At 31.8% G+C, this 15,539-nt stretch overlaps 1 protein-coding gene across 3 annotated transcripts in view; it reads right to left on the minus strand.

Annotated features, from left to right (window-relative positions):
* Positions 1-2,076: 2,076 nt before the first annotated feature.
* LOC123200472 (GTP-binding nuclear protein Ran1B-like) overlaps positions 2,077-15,539 on the minus strand; it is a 36,369-nt gene continuing 22,906 nt past the window's right edge. For 2 of the 3 annotated variants that reach the window (XM_044615669.1, XM_044615670.1), the window contains exons 2-8: positions 4,348-4,417; positions 3,931-3,987; positions 3,714-3,831; positions 3,039-3,128; positions 2,753-2,932; positions 2,589-2,666; positions 2,077-2,436 (exon numbers count right to left, since the gene is read on the minus strand). In XM_044615669.1, the coding sequence (XP_044471604.1) occupies positions 2,367-2,436; positions 2,589-2,666; positions 2,753-2,932; positions 3,039-3,128; positions 3,714-3,831; positions 3,931-3,987; positions 4,348-4,417 (663 nt within the window). In that variant the 3' untranslated portion in view covers positions 2,077-2,366. Of the gene's footprint in view, positions 2,437-2,588; positions 2,667-2,752; positions 2,933-3,038; positions 3,129-3,713; positions 3,832-3,930; positions 3,988-4,347; positions 4,418-4,548; positions 4,705-15,539 lie in introns of those variants that run through there. The other variant, XM_044615668.1, reaches the window with a different exon arrangement.

The following is a 15,539-nucleotide window of genomic DNA, read 5'->3' on the forward strand; positions in this document are numbered from 1 at the left end:
GTTATTAAAATTTTTATAGTTGAGGACAAAGAAATATATATTCTAGATGTATCTTCTCTTCGATTTGTCTTCTCCTTTATATATTTTTCAAATTTTTATATATTGAATTATTTTTAAAATTATTTAATTATAACAAATATTTTTAGACGTTTAATAAATATTTTATTATATTTCTGACAGGGATACAAAGGGGAAAGTACGGAGAAATTTTATCGTGGGATAGAAATGGGAAAATAAGAGTAATCTTTAGTATGGGAAGGGAATGAGGATCCCCGTTATCCCTGTACTGGAAATAAGATGGGAACGGAAGTAGATTAAGTTATTCGGAGCTTATCTCAACCGTTGTCATCTCTTCTTGTAACACAAAGGCGTGATACATAACAAAGTTGAAAGACAAAACAAGTAGTGGAGTTACGATAAGAAAGAGTAGCCAATACATCAAAAAAGAAGGGAGATGGCAAAGCAAAATGAATCAGGAGAATAGAGTAATTAAAGAGGGGAAGCAAAGAAAGTGGAACTGGGATCCGACCATCCACCGACAGTGGCAACCCTCTAGCTTACAAGCAGAAGAGGTATAAATGGGGCCTTGGTTTAGGGCAATGAGCCCCTGAAAAATAGGACGTTGTCCTGTAGAAGGCACTCCACCTTGTATAAACATGCTGGCAATGGCTAAGACCAGCTTTCATTTACCCCACAGATTGGTTGGAATGATGTGGATGTTTAGTGGGCAGCAGCCAGCAACAGTGGCATACAATCCACAACTCAACCAATATATAATTTCACTATGCTTAGAACCGACACAGAAAATGACAAGTCGATGGCCCTTGAGGCTAAAAACAGGCGACTGGGTTCCTCAGAAATGGCCAAGTGGGGGTGAATATAGCAGTGGCAGTGCAGAGCCCATCTGCTTATGCCATGTGGATTTCACATGATACTTAGACAAGCTTCGATTTCTGGAGAGTAATCATAAAAAGGCTGAGGGGTTAAGTATTGAGCATGATTGAAAGTTTGGTAAATGTCAGAGAGTTATCAGAAACTCCCCATTGAATTGTCCATTTCTCGTGACTCCTGCTAAAGTTTAGAATCTTCAGATGTTGAATCATTAAGCTGGTGCTGTACTTTGGGAGCCAATTCCAAATGCCCACTTTCCCTTCGTTTTTACTTCCTAGAACCTTGTCCGGCAAAGACCATAAAATCCAAAGAAAAAGGGTTTGGATTCCAGACTCACTAATATAATATTAAAATCAGACCTTTAAGTCAATAATTGTAGAGCAATCTTTGGACCCAAAGATGAAAAGACAATGCTTGGGATGAAGGCATAGCTAGCACACCAGGAATCATTTTCATTTCCTTTTGTGAAATTTGGCCCATTGACTGAGAAGGATTTTGAACCATGTTGTTGGGCCGTTCATGTAGCCTGCAACTATTTGACCCAGGTATGGCAGGCAACTATTTGTGAAATTATAATGATTTATTTAATGAATTAAACGTTGTTTTAAGTTTATCTTGTAATTCCAAGAATTTGGCATGGGTATATTTGTCAACTTAAGGGGTTAATTTGGGATAAGAATTTAAAAATAAGAGGTATTTAAAAATTAATAATAAAGACCATTGGCACTAATTTCTGTTTCATCGTATCGTTGTTCAACTATGATTTTTTTTTACCATTGATCAACAATTTTTACCGGCATCATATGATTAGAGGTGCTTAAAATCAGATAATCAAACCTTGATCAATATTTTAAATTGAATTAAATTTTTGATTAAACATTTAAAATTAATTTTAAAAAAACTACCTCACTTTATTATTTTTAAAAATATGTTTACTGTTTTATTAAATTTTTTTAAAACCAATTTAAATCAATTAACCGGTTTTTAAAATTAAATAAACTGACCAACCGGATTAAAAGACCGATTTTTTTATATTTTTGAATCAATATCTAAATCAATTTCTCGTTTGATTTTTAATTCAAAAGTCAATTGAATTCAATCATAGAATGATTTCTTGAAAAGTTTTTTTGAACCCAAGCCTCTAGTTTAGCATAAAACGTGCCGAGCAGATGCACCTACTGATCATAGATTTGCAATCGTGCCAAGTTTTCACTATATCTTAAAGATTCAAGTTCCAACACATTTAAGTACATAAAATGCAAAAATCCACAACACCAAAAGAGAATCCGCTACTAGGTATGATCAGCAAGTCAACACATTCCAACACAATATGGAGGAAAACCTAACTAGTGCATTCTCATTGCCAAGTCCCTGCCATATAATGTTGCAAATATTTTTCACATGATAAACGCAAATACACAATAAAGGGACTTGAAAAGCAGCACGAACAATTGTCACATGACAGTAACTGCCCTCTAGTCAAACGCGTCATCATCATCGTCGGGAAGAGGCTGAATAGCTGCTGCAGCAAGCTCGGCTTCATGCCTAAAGGAAACAAGAAAATAACAATCAGGCAAAAGGAATTAACAACATACAATTATGCCTAAGGGGAGTGGCCAAAAATTCTTCAGACCAAAGAGAAGAATCCTTAAATTCCATACTAGGTGATTGCAAGCATAAAGATTAAGTTATCTTACTGTTGCTGTGCAGCCAAGTCTATGTGTACTTCTGGGGGAGCAAGAGCAGGAGACTCAACAAAGTGAATATTTGGGTCCCTAGAGTCACCAAAACTCCATCATCAGTGCCAATTGTTATTCACAACACATGCATACCACAAAGTATTAGAACATTATAGTATTACCCAGCAAGCTTTCGGGCAAGATACAAGAAAGGCTTCTCAAAATTGTAGTTGCTCTTGGCAGAGATCTCATAGTACTGCAGATTCTTCTTCCTATGGAATGTGACCTGCTTTGCCTTAACTTGCCTATTCTTCACATCAACCTTGTTTCCACAGAGAACAATAGGTATATTCTCACACACCCTAACATTGCAATGATAGAATGTTAAATTGATCACAGATACAACAACACAGCCACCTAAGAAAAGGTGAAGTTAAAACAAAAAAGGAAATTTTCATTTAAACACACCGGCACAGATCACGATGCCATGTAGGAACATTCTTGTATGTCAAGCGAGCAGTAACATCGAACATTATGATGGCACATTGCCCATGGATGCTGCATATGGTGATAGAAAACTGTTAATACAGAGGTCCAACTAAGCACACATAAGTAGCATTACAATCTCAAATGGAATGGAGAACCTTCATAAAAACTGGATAATATTATTCCCAGAAGGGTACGGAAATTTTAGTATTATACTCCTGTATCTATGATTGGTACCATTTGAATCTAAATCTACCCCAACCATAGCCCATAATTTTTTGCACTTGAGCTAAAGCAAAAACAGCTCTTTCACATATAAAATTCTATTCACTCTTAGTTCCCTTATACATTCATCTAATCCCTGGATAGGAATAAGAGACACATCCAAAGCAAGATTGAAGCTATACAAACTGCAATGTCATCAGAGAATCATAGTAATGCAACAATCTGCTAAATAACAATTTCATGGTATAAAACATTTCAAATCATCCATCAATTCATATACGCAATGCTCACAATATACAGTAGCTCTGACAGAAGTAAGGAAGTAGAAACATGATATCAGCACATTGATTAGCAAAATTTTATCATGCTTTGATGAGATCTATTTAAAAACATAGAGCTTCAATGAAGTCTATAATTCCTATATTAACTTACTAGTAGCCATCTCTGAGCCCACCAAATTTTTCTTGCCCAGCAGTATCCCAGCAGTAAAAACGGATTTTACCACAATTAGTAAAAAAATCTAATGGATGAACCTCCACACCAATGGTAGCTGCATAATGCAATTAAACAAATATATAAAAATCAATACAAATATATCAAGTGATTAAAAACAGAAGACAATAAACAAGCCTCATACAGAAGCACTTACGTTCATACTTCTTCTCAAACTCCCCAGTAAGATGTCTCTTCACAAAAGTAGTCTTACCTAAAACATTTTAAAACACTCCGTCAAGCCCAAAACACAACACTTAATCACATAAACCATCAATCACCCAAACAAAGCGTCTAACATAAAAACAAATAAAAGGGAAAGTAGTTCCAAGAGGACTATCGCTTTTCATCAAAACTCCTTTAAACATAACATAAACAATAAAAGAATGCACTTCCATTAACCATTAAACATGAAACTTCATGTCTCTCTAAGTTACACATTATATTTCTTGTTTGCAGTCTCTTTCACGAATTAAAAATGGACAAAACCAAACATATTGCGATATTAATTAAAAGAAAAAAAGAAAAGAAAACGATCACAAATCAGAAATAAGTAAATAATCGGTAAATATACCAGTGCCTCCATCACCGACGATTACAAGCTTGAAGCTCGGGTAGTCGACAGTCTGCTGATTTGGCAAGGCCTGAAAAACAAGAAAACATAAAGATTCATCCCGTTAAATAACCTACCTACAAGTTTCGGAAAAAACACATCAAGATCTGAAATTGTTAAATGAAACCTTAAGTATGGCAAGAAGATCGAGGAAGAGATTACCATTAGTATACAGCGCTAGAGTGAGCTATGAAGGGAGCAGAGCTAAAGACAGACGGTGAAGACGGCGATGAGCACGGGTTTATATGGAAGTGAGGGATTTGAATTGAGGATCCAGCGTGGCTTTAACTTAACGCTACTCTACCAACCATTGGATTTAATTACCTTTTAGTCATTCTACGTTGTTCTGGAACATCATTGACCGTCTGATCTTTGTTTGCCTCAGATGTACGCACTTCTTTCCGCTCCACTTTCTTTATAAGCTCATTCAAATTTCAAACTCGTCCATATCGTTTATTATATTTTTTCATAAAATAAATACATGTAAATCCACGTCTGTTTTTTATGACATTTGAACATTGATAAGAGCTGGCAGCAAGGGCCGGCCCGGTCCAATCTTGGCGGGGCCCTGTTGGGATCTCACCAGAAAGATTTACGGCTGGCTTGATATAATCATAAAAAAATAAAAAATTACAAAAATTAATAATTTCAAGAAAAATAAAAAATTATTTTTGTGGTTTGGTCTACTGAAAAACATGCGAAGGAACTGTAGATCACGTCTCGGGCCTTTACATTTGGTAGGTTGATGCAGCCCGACAAAGCATGTATTTTCTCGTTATTAGAACGGATATAGTAATTTCCAGCTAGAGAATTCAGATTCCAAATTACCAAAAAGTCCTTGACATATTTAATAACTCAATTTATCCTACCTGATCTTAGATTTGCAGTTGTGCCAAGGTTTGACTGTATCTTAAAGATTCGTGTTCGAACATACTGGGTTATGCATTAGATGTATTTAAAAAGCATAATCCACAACGTCAAAACAGAATCCCATACTAAGGATAACCAGCATGATAGCATACTCTAACAATAAGCAATATTATATTTATTCATTTTAAGTATACAAATATATATATAGTTATATATGTTATCGTATCATTGAATGTCATTTTATCTTTTATTTAAAATCACTCAATCATTTGATGATATATATAAATATGTATCTATTATATGTTTAAAGTATATACCCAAGAGATTTATTGCTCCAACAATATATGGAGGAAAACCCAACTACTACCATATAATGTTGCAAACATTTTTCAAATGATAATAGCAAATGCAAGGTAAAAGGGCTTAAGAAGCAGCGCGAACGATCGTGGCATGCCCTGTAACTGCCCTCTACTCAAATGCGTCGTCATCACCGTCAGGAAGAGGCTGACTAGCTGCTGCAGCAAGCTCGACTTCATGCCTAAGGGAAACAAAAAAATAACTATCAGGCAAAAGAAATTAACAACATTAAATTTTGCTTAAGGGGAGTGGCCAGAAATCGTTCAGACTGAAGAGAACGAATCCTTAAATTCCAAACTAAGTGATTGCAAGCAAAAAGATTAAGTTCTTTTACTGGTTCTGTGCAGTCAACTCTATGCGCACTTGTGGGGGAGCAACAGCAGGAGACTCAACAATTTTTCTGGTTATCCACCAAAGGAGAATTGCAACCTTTAAAACAAGCAACAGGACGGTGAAAGAGATGACAAGCAGCTTGAACCAGTTGAAGATCTCCTCCTCCATCTTAGATAGCGAGCAAGATGCGAGAGAATTAAAAATACGTAGAGAGTTAGAAAGTGGGCAGGTATGTCTGATTTTCGATACTTAAAACGGCGAAGAAAGCTCATGCGTGGCCGCGTTGGGACCCATGTCATCCTCTTTAGACAAATTTATTGATTCATTTTCGCCTTCCCCTGGATTGACAAATTCTCTTTTCAACTCGCACAATCATTTTCCGCCTTCCGCTGAAATGACAAACTCTCTTTTCAACTCCAGTATCAATTTTCGCCTTTCCCTGAAAGGATAAATTCTCTTTTCTTTTCAATTTTTCAAGTTTTGAAAAATAGAATCTCATCGTCCATCATCTAATTTCATTAAACAAAAAGATAAAAAATTATTTTCGCTGAAATGACAAATTCTCTTTTCATCGTAGTATCAATTTTCACCTTTCCGTGAGAAGGACAAATTCTCTTTTCTTTTCAATTTTCCAAGCTTTGAAAAATATAATCTCATCGTCCATCATCTAATTTCATTAAAGAAAAAAAATAAAAAAATTATTTTCGTTGAAATGACAAATTCTCTTTTGGGATATTAATTAAAATCTGCCATAATTTTTTTGCCTAAAACTTTTTAGGCAAACGTACAACGATTTTACTTTTATATACAAATTTAATTTTAATTTCAATAATACCCTCTCGGATAATTACGTCACTTTCGGCTAATTACGTTAAATTTAGCATAACTTTTTTCGAAGATTTGATAAGTTCTGATTCGAAGATTCAGTGAGTCATATTTTAAGGATTCATAACATATTTGAAAATTGATAATTTTTTTATTGAAATACAAATAGGAACGAAAAAATTAGCATAAGCAAAAAAAATTGTAAGTGCGAATAGGTGGTGCGTAGGATACGTAAAGGGTGTGCGCACCCTTACGCACCCTCTGTTTAGTTTTTTTTTATATTTATATATTATATATAATTTTTACACATTCTACATACTTTACACACCCTTTACTCATTCTTTATGCAACATTTACGCATTTGTTACTTACTCTACGCACCTTTTACGTACTTTACATACCCTACGCATCACCTATTCGCACTCACCATTTTCTTTGCTTATGCTAATCTTTTCATTCCTATTTGTATTTCAACAAAAATTTATCAATTTTCAAATATATTTTGAATCATTAAAATATGACTCATTGAATCTTCGAATCAAAATATATCAAATCTTAAAAAAAAATTACGTCAAATTCAATGTAATTAGCTGAGAATAACATAATTAGCTGAAAGGGTATTTTTGAAATTAAAATTAAATTTACTTATAAAAGTAAAACCACTGTATATTTATCTAAAAAGGTTTAGGCAAAAAAATTATTGCCGATTTTAATTAATATCTTTTCTCTTTTCATTGCAGTATCAATTTTCGCCTTTCCCTTAAAGGATAAATTCTCTTCTCTTTTCAATTTTTCAAGTTTTGAAAAATGGAATCTCATCATCCATCATCTAATTTCATTAAATAAAAAAATTATTTTCTATAAATTATTCTATTCTGTTTAATTTTCAAAACATAAATTGTGTGAAGGGTAACCATAATTTTCAAAAAAAATAGGGGTACTAAAAAACTTTCAAGGGTTTTTAAAATTTGAAAAAAATTCAAGGGTTTCCAAAATTTTAATACAAACAAATCATAGTAGTTTAAAATTAGTTGGAATTTTGATAAATTTTGAAACTTGCATAATACTTTATTATCTATAACTTAATTAAATATTCAAAACTGTATTGCTCAACATCATACAATGTGTAGATAATGTTCTGCACATTATATGCATTGCACATCATTATTGATGTCTTGATTAATATTTATAAATATTTTTTTTTCAAAGAAAAATCCTCTTGAAACTTCTTGTAACAAAGCTAAGAAGCATAAGAGTGCCGATAAATAATTATAATTATCTAATAATCATTTACAATTAATTTTAAATTGTAGATTTATGCTTAATTGAGTGTTTGTATAGTAAATTTTCTAAATGAAATCAAATTACTATCTTTACAGTATATAATAATAAATAATATTATGTGTATGTATTTCTTATTATACAAATATATATATATATATATGATATATCATCATATGATTGAGTGTTATTTTATTTTTAATTCAAAATCATTTAGTTATTTAATAATACATATCATATGTATACTTATTTGTATACATAAAATAAATACACATATTTTTATTGTATAATATTTTTTTTCTTATTTAATAAATCTAGTCAAACATTAAATCATGTTCAACAAAACAAACATTCTTCTTTTTTTTTTTATGACAAAAAGAAATATTGCAAGATTTTAATTGAGAGTAGAGGTTAATTCATTTCTTAAAAGGCCAAAAGACTTATTCTCACCTAAGGTTTCGTGTATCTCCAAACTTTTGTTTGCTAGTTTTCGAAAATTTAGATATTTATTCATCTATTAAATTTTATTATTATTATTAGAGGTAAAATTGTTATTTTAAAATCATATTAAAACTCATATTTTATGATTACTTTTAAGTTTTAAAATTTTATTTACCTCTTAATTTTATATTTTTTATGTTTAAATTAAATATAAAATAATATATAATTATACGATAATATATAATTTATATACTCAAATTATATATTAAAAATATATTCAAGCATCTCACGAGCAAGATTTATGGGCTGGCTCGATATATTCACAAAAAAATAACAAATTACAAAAATTATTAATTTCGAGAAAATTAAGAAATTGTTTTTGTGGTTTGGTCTTTGAAAAAACATACAAAGGCACTGTGGATCATGTCTCGGGCACAACATGACCCATGGCACGCTCGTCATTAAAACAAGGCCAAATAACTTGGTCCCACCCAAGGTTTCATGTAATCTCAAAGTCTCACCCTCTAATTTTCAAAAATTTAAACATCCACCTATAAATTAATTTCTATTAAAATTACTTAGGATTAAAAGTAAAATCATTATTTAATAAAAAGTTTATATAATTAAAGTTTTATCACATTTTTCCCATAAATTTAAAAAATCTATCATTTTCCTTTTTATCTAAAGTTTAAAAAATAAAAATTTCCCCGTAGGGTTTGCAGTTTTGCCTTGTTGATACTCCTTCAGTGATAGAAGCATACCAACGCTCCTCCCTCTCCCAGACGATGACAAATTGTCGGCCAATCAAAGCTGGGTTGACGATTTGTCAAAGTAAAGATGAAATAGATTTGTGCATCACACATATCTGTTTCTTTTAGTCGATTTGTGCATTGGCCAAATTATAGATTGATCAAAAGAAGACTTTATTTCTTCTTTTAGTTGATATGTGTATCGGCCGACACACAAATCAGTTGAAAGAAACAAATCTGTATGACACACAAATCTGTTTTGTCTTCCCTCCTACAAATCATCAACATATGATAAAACTTTAATTTTTTTAAATTTTTTATTAAATAATAGTTTTACCCTTAAACTGAAATTTTTAATAAAAATTAGTTTATGGGTTGTGTTTGGATTTTTGAAAGTTCAAAGGTGGGTCTTTAGGTTTACATGAAACCTTGGGTGGGAGCAAGTCTTTTGGCCTTAAAACAATATAGTAATTTCCAGCAAGAGAATTCAGATTCCAGGTAAAATTATCAAAAGTAGTGACATTCATGGAAGGGAACCCAAGCCTCTGGACAAGCATTAAATGTGTCTTACACTAATGTACCTCGTTAGTCCTTGACATATTTAATCACTCAATTTATCCTACTCATCATAGATCTGCAACTGTGCCACGTTTTGACTATATCTTAGAGATTCATGTTCGAACGTACTGAGCTATGCATGAGAAGTATTTAAAAAGCGTAATCCACACAAGATACTGAGAAGTATTTAAAAAGCATAATCCACAACACCAAAACAGAATCCCATACTAAGTTTAACCAGCACGATAACACATTCCAACAAATCCCATTACCAAATCCCAAACACATAATGTTGCAAACATTTTTCAAATGACAAACGAAAACACAAGTTGAAGGGGCTTAAAAACCACCACGAATGCTTGTGGCTTGCCAGTGGCTGCCCTCTACGCAAATGCATCGCCATCATCGTTAGGAAGAAGCTGACTAGCTGCTGCAGCAAGCTGGGCTTCATGCCTAAGGGAAACAAAAAAAATACAATCAGGCAAAAGAAATTAACAACATTAAATTATGCTTAAGGGGAGTGGCCATGAATTGTTCAGACTGAAGAGAAGACTCCTTAAATTCCAAACTAAGTGATTGCAAGCATAAAGATTAAGTTCTCTTACTGTTGCTGTGCAGCCAACTCTACGTGTACTTCTGGGGGAGCAACAGCAGGAGACACGACAATTTTTGTGGTTATCCACCAAAGGAGAATGGCAACCTTTAAAACAAACAACAAGACGGTGAAAGAGATGACAAGCAGCTTGAACCAGTTGAAGATCTCCTCCTCCATCTTAGATAGCGAGCAAGATGCGGGAGAATTAAAAATACGTAGAGAGTTAGAAAATGGGCAGGTATGGCTGACTTTCGATACTTACAGCGACGAAGAAAGCACATGCGCGGCCGCGTTGGGACCGATGTCGTTCCTCTGTAGATAAATTTATTGATTTCCGATACTAAGGGGGTTGACAGACCCCCTCACCAACTCCGATTGACTTTTTTACAAGGCCAAAGGGCTATTTTCCACCATTGTATGCTGATTTTTTTTTTCGTCTTCTCCTCTTTGATGTTGCCATCATCAAGAGGAACACAAACTATATCATAACATATTATCTATAATTTAATTAAATATTTAAATCTATATTGTCCAACATCACACAATGTGTAGATAATGTTCTGCACGTTACATTAAGAGAGTGAAAAAAAGCGCATGCATTTGTGGCTTTTGATAAGACGAAGAAAGCACGTGCGTGGCCGCGTTGGGACCCACGTCTTTTCTTTTTGAATATATTATTGATTCAACTCATGCTATCAATTTTCTACGTTCACTGCGATGACAAATTTTTCAAGAGTTTTTAAAATTTAATATAATTAAATATTATTTATTTTTAATTTAAAATTATTTAATTATATAATAATATATCATTATTTATTTATGAATTTGTGAATATTCTTTTGTATATAATATATATATATATATATATATATATATATTAATCAAGTATGTTTAGGAGGAACAAAGTTATACGTCATCAACCTTTTTTTTTTAATTTATATTCCCAAGAGAGTTCGCCAGAAAGGTATCAGCCTCATCTTCCTTCATGCATTTATTTATTTCTGTGTTTGATTAAAATATATTTGACAGTGTATACAATTTAAGATAGTCAACAAAAATATATTGCATTGAAGATGAGAAATAAATTATTTATTAATTATAATATATATTAAATTAATAATTTAATCATATATTAATATATATTATTAATAAAAAAATTATTATAAATAATTGTGATATTAATAACTATTTACTTTATGTGAAATTATTATATTATTTCGTATCATGATTATTATTAATTTAGTTAGATTTGATAGTTAAAATCTCACTAAAATTTACGATCTGATAAAATTACATCTCTTTAGTCGTAGTTTTATTGGAATTATGCTAGAGTAGTCATATGTGTTAGATCCTGTTGGGGTCTCACGAGAAAGATTTACGGCTGGCTTGGTATATTCACAAAAAAATAAAAAATTACGAAAATTAAAAAATTATTTTTGTGGTTTGGTCTGTTATAAAACATACGAAGGAACTGTTTGGTCGGTTGATGCAGCCCGACAAAGCATGTATTTTCTCGTCATTAGAACAGATATAGTAATTTCCAGCCAGAGAATTCAGATTCCAAAGTTGCAAAAAGTCCTAGACATATTTAATCAATAAGGATAACCAGCATGATAACATACTCAAACAATAAGAATATCGTACCTATTCATTTTAGGAATATAAATATATACACATTTATATATGTTATCGTATCATTAGTTGTTACTTTATCTTTTATTCAAAATCATTCAATTACGTGATGATATATATATATAAATGTGTATTTATTATATATCTAAATAACATACACAGAGATTTATAGCTCCAACAATATATGGAGAAAAACCCAACTACTACCATATAATGTTGCAAACATTTTTCAAATGATAATAGCAAATACAAGGTAAAAGGGCTTAAGAAGCAGCGCGAACGATCGTGGCATGCCCAGTAACTGCCTTCTACTCAAATGCGTCGTCATCATCCTCAGGAAGAGGTTGACTAGCTCCTGCAGCAAGCTCGGCTTCACGCCTAAGGGAAACCAAAAAAAACAAGAAAGAAATCAGGCAAAAGAAATTAACAACATTAAATTATGCTTAAGGGGAGTGGCCATAAATTGTTCAGACTGAAGAGAACGAATCCTTAAATTCCAAACTAAGTGATTGCAAGCAAAAAGATTAAGTTCTTTTACTGGTTCTGTGCAGCCAACTCTATGTGCACCTGTGGGGGAGCAACAGCAAGAGACCCAACAATTTTTCTGGTTATCCACAAAAGGAGAATTACAATCTTCAAAACAAGCAACAGGACGGTGAAAGAGATGACAAGCAGCTTGAACCAGTTGAAGATCTCCTCCTTCATCTTAGACAGCGAGCAAGATGAGAGAGAATTAAAAATACGTAGAGAGTTAGAAAGTGGGCAGGTATGGCTGATTTTCGATACTTAAAACGGCGAAGAAAGCTCATGCGTGGCCGCGTTGGGACCCATGTCGCTCCTCTGTAGATAAATTTATTGATTTCCGTTAATAAATTTTCAATTTTCAATTTATATTAGTTTCAATTTTCAATTATAAAATATAATATATCCTTTTATTTATTTTGAAAAAAAGTACTTTACTCCCACTTCCTACATGCAAAGTGTTAAAAATTTTAATATGCTTCTGTGAAAAATTTCAATAAAATAACTTTTATAATACACTATAAAAATAAAATTACATTAAAATTATTTTTAAGAATGTGCATGATGAAATTTGATAAAGTTTAAGAATTTTTTCTAACCAAATTAAAAAGAATGATTTCAAAAATTTTTAAACTAAATTGAAAAAATATGTTTTAGTTTAATTTATATTAAGATTTAAATATATTAAAATTATTTACTTTTAAATTAATTCGAATTAAACTAACTTTTGAAATCAAATCAATTATATAGAGAATGATGTATTAAATAATATTGATAATGAAGTCATTTTACAATACTTTTAAAAAATAAAATCATACCGGTGACAATTATAAATATATTAGCTAATGAATTTTTATTAAAACAAATATTTGTATTTATTTTTATTTAAAATTTATTTACACTATTCTAATATTCTGGATCCGCCACTAATTCAACTCATACTAATCAATTTCCGCCTTTCCTTAAAATGGCAAATTCTCTTTTCTTTTCAATTTGGCAAATTATCTTTTCTTTTCAATTTTTAAATTTTTAAAAAATAGAATCTCATCATCTATCATCTAATCTGATTAAATAAAAAGATTAAAAAAATTATTTTGTATCAATTATTCCATTATATTTCCTTTTCAAAACTAGAATGTGTGGAGGGTAACTATAATTTTCAAAAATAATAGGGGTATTAAAAAACTTTCAAAGGTTTTTTAAAATTTGAAAAAAATTTGGGGTTTCTAAAATTTTAATACAAACAAATGATAATATTTTAAAGTTGGTTAGAGTTTTGATATATTTTAGAGTTTTAAGTGACAAATTTTGAAATTGATAAAAATATATTTAATATTCAACCATATGATAATATATTATTATTTATAACTCAATTGAATATTCAAGACTGTATTGCTCAACATCATACAATGTGTAGACAATGTTCTGCATGTTATATGCATTACTCAATAGTATTGATGTCCCAAGTAGGGCTGGATTCGAGCCGAACAGGGCCCAGCTCGTTTTCAATGAGCCCAAGCTCGGGCTCAGGTTTGGGCTCGTCGAACTCGCTAAACACATGTTCGTGTTCGGCTCGTTTTATAATTTTAGTGTTCGGGTTCGCATGTTCAGGCTCGGGTTCGCTTTGAGTTTGTATTTCAAGGAACAAAACGGTGTCTTTTTTTGCTTAAAATTATTCTTTTTTATTTGAGTGAGCGGCTCACGAGCCGGGCTTGGCTCGTTTAACCGGTGTTCGAATTCAGGCTCGTTTTTGTTTTTTGCTTAAAATTTAGGCTTGCGTTCGGGCTCTGGCTCGTTCAAGGCAAGCTCGGGCTCGTTCGAGCAAAACTCGTTTCAAGCCCGAACAAACTCGCTTTGAATCCAACCCTAGTCCCGAGTAATATTTATAAATGTTTTTTTTTTTTTAAAGAAAAGTCCTTTTGAAACTTCTTGTAATAAAGCTAAAAAGCATAAGAGTGTGGATCAATAATTATAATTATCTAATAATCATTTACAGTTAATTTTAAATTGTAGATTTATGCTTAATTGAGTGTTTATATAGTAAATTTGTCATTTTATAATTTATATTATGAAGTTCAATTGGGACTATCACCGCGACGTTGTGACGTCCTTGAACAATTAGATTGGCTTCTCTCCACTAAGGCCGCGTTCTGAATTGGCATGTTGACTTGACAAGCCGTCTTTTAAAAAAAAATTAAAAACCTTCTTTTTCACTCCCACTTTTAGTCCAATCATTTTAAATATTGTAATTTTGGACCTTGTTTCAAATTACTGTTTATCTTATTTAGAGGTAAACAAATTCAAATATCCAATATAATTATATTATTCTAATAGAAAACATTGAAATAGACTGTCATGTTTTTATATTTAAGAATTTGAAAAAAATTCAAGGGTTTTTAAAATTTTTTAAATTATAATATTTTAAAATTGATAAAAATATATTTAATAGTTAATAATACGATATTATCCATAATTTAATTAAATATTTAAAACTATATTTTAGATAATGTTCTTCTGCACATTATATGTAGGGAGTTAGAAAATGGGCACGTATGTGTGACTTTTGATAAGGCGAAGAAAGCACATGCATGGCCGCGTTGGGACCCATGTCTTTTCTTTTTGAATATATTATTGATTCAACTCATGCCATCAATTTTCTACGTTCATTGCAATGATAAATTCTCTTTTCTTCTCAATTTTCCAAGTTTTAAAAAGGGAGAAGAACTATTTCCCACCCAACTTTTGATGCATTCTCAAATTGGCACCCACGGCAGATGAAAATCTAGTTTTCCCACCCGTGACCAAACTGCCGTCCAATTTTTCAGTTAGGGACAGGGGCAAAATCGTCATTTGCTATTTAAAACTTTAAAACTTTTAAATTTTACCGTTTCCCCCCTCCAGGTTTTAAAAACTAATAACTAACTCATCCTTAAAGTTTAAAAAGTTTAATTGCACCCCTGGGGTTTGCTCCTTCTCCGGCCACCATCGAC

Source organism: Mangifera indica, chromosome 17, assembly GCF_011075055.1.
Source record: "Mangifera indica cultivar Alphonso chromosome 17, CATAS_Mindica_2.1, whole genome shotgun sequence".
Taxonomy (NCBI): domain Eukaryota; kingdom Viridiplantae; phylum Streptophyta; class Magnoliopsida; order Sapindales; family Anacardiaceae; genus Mangifera; species Mangifera indica.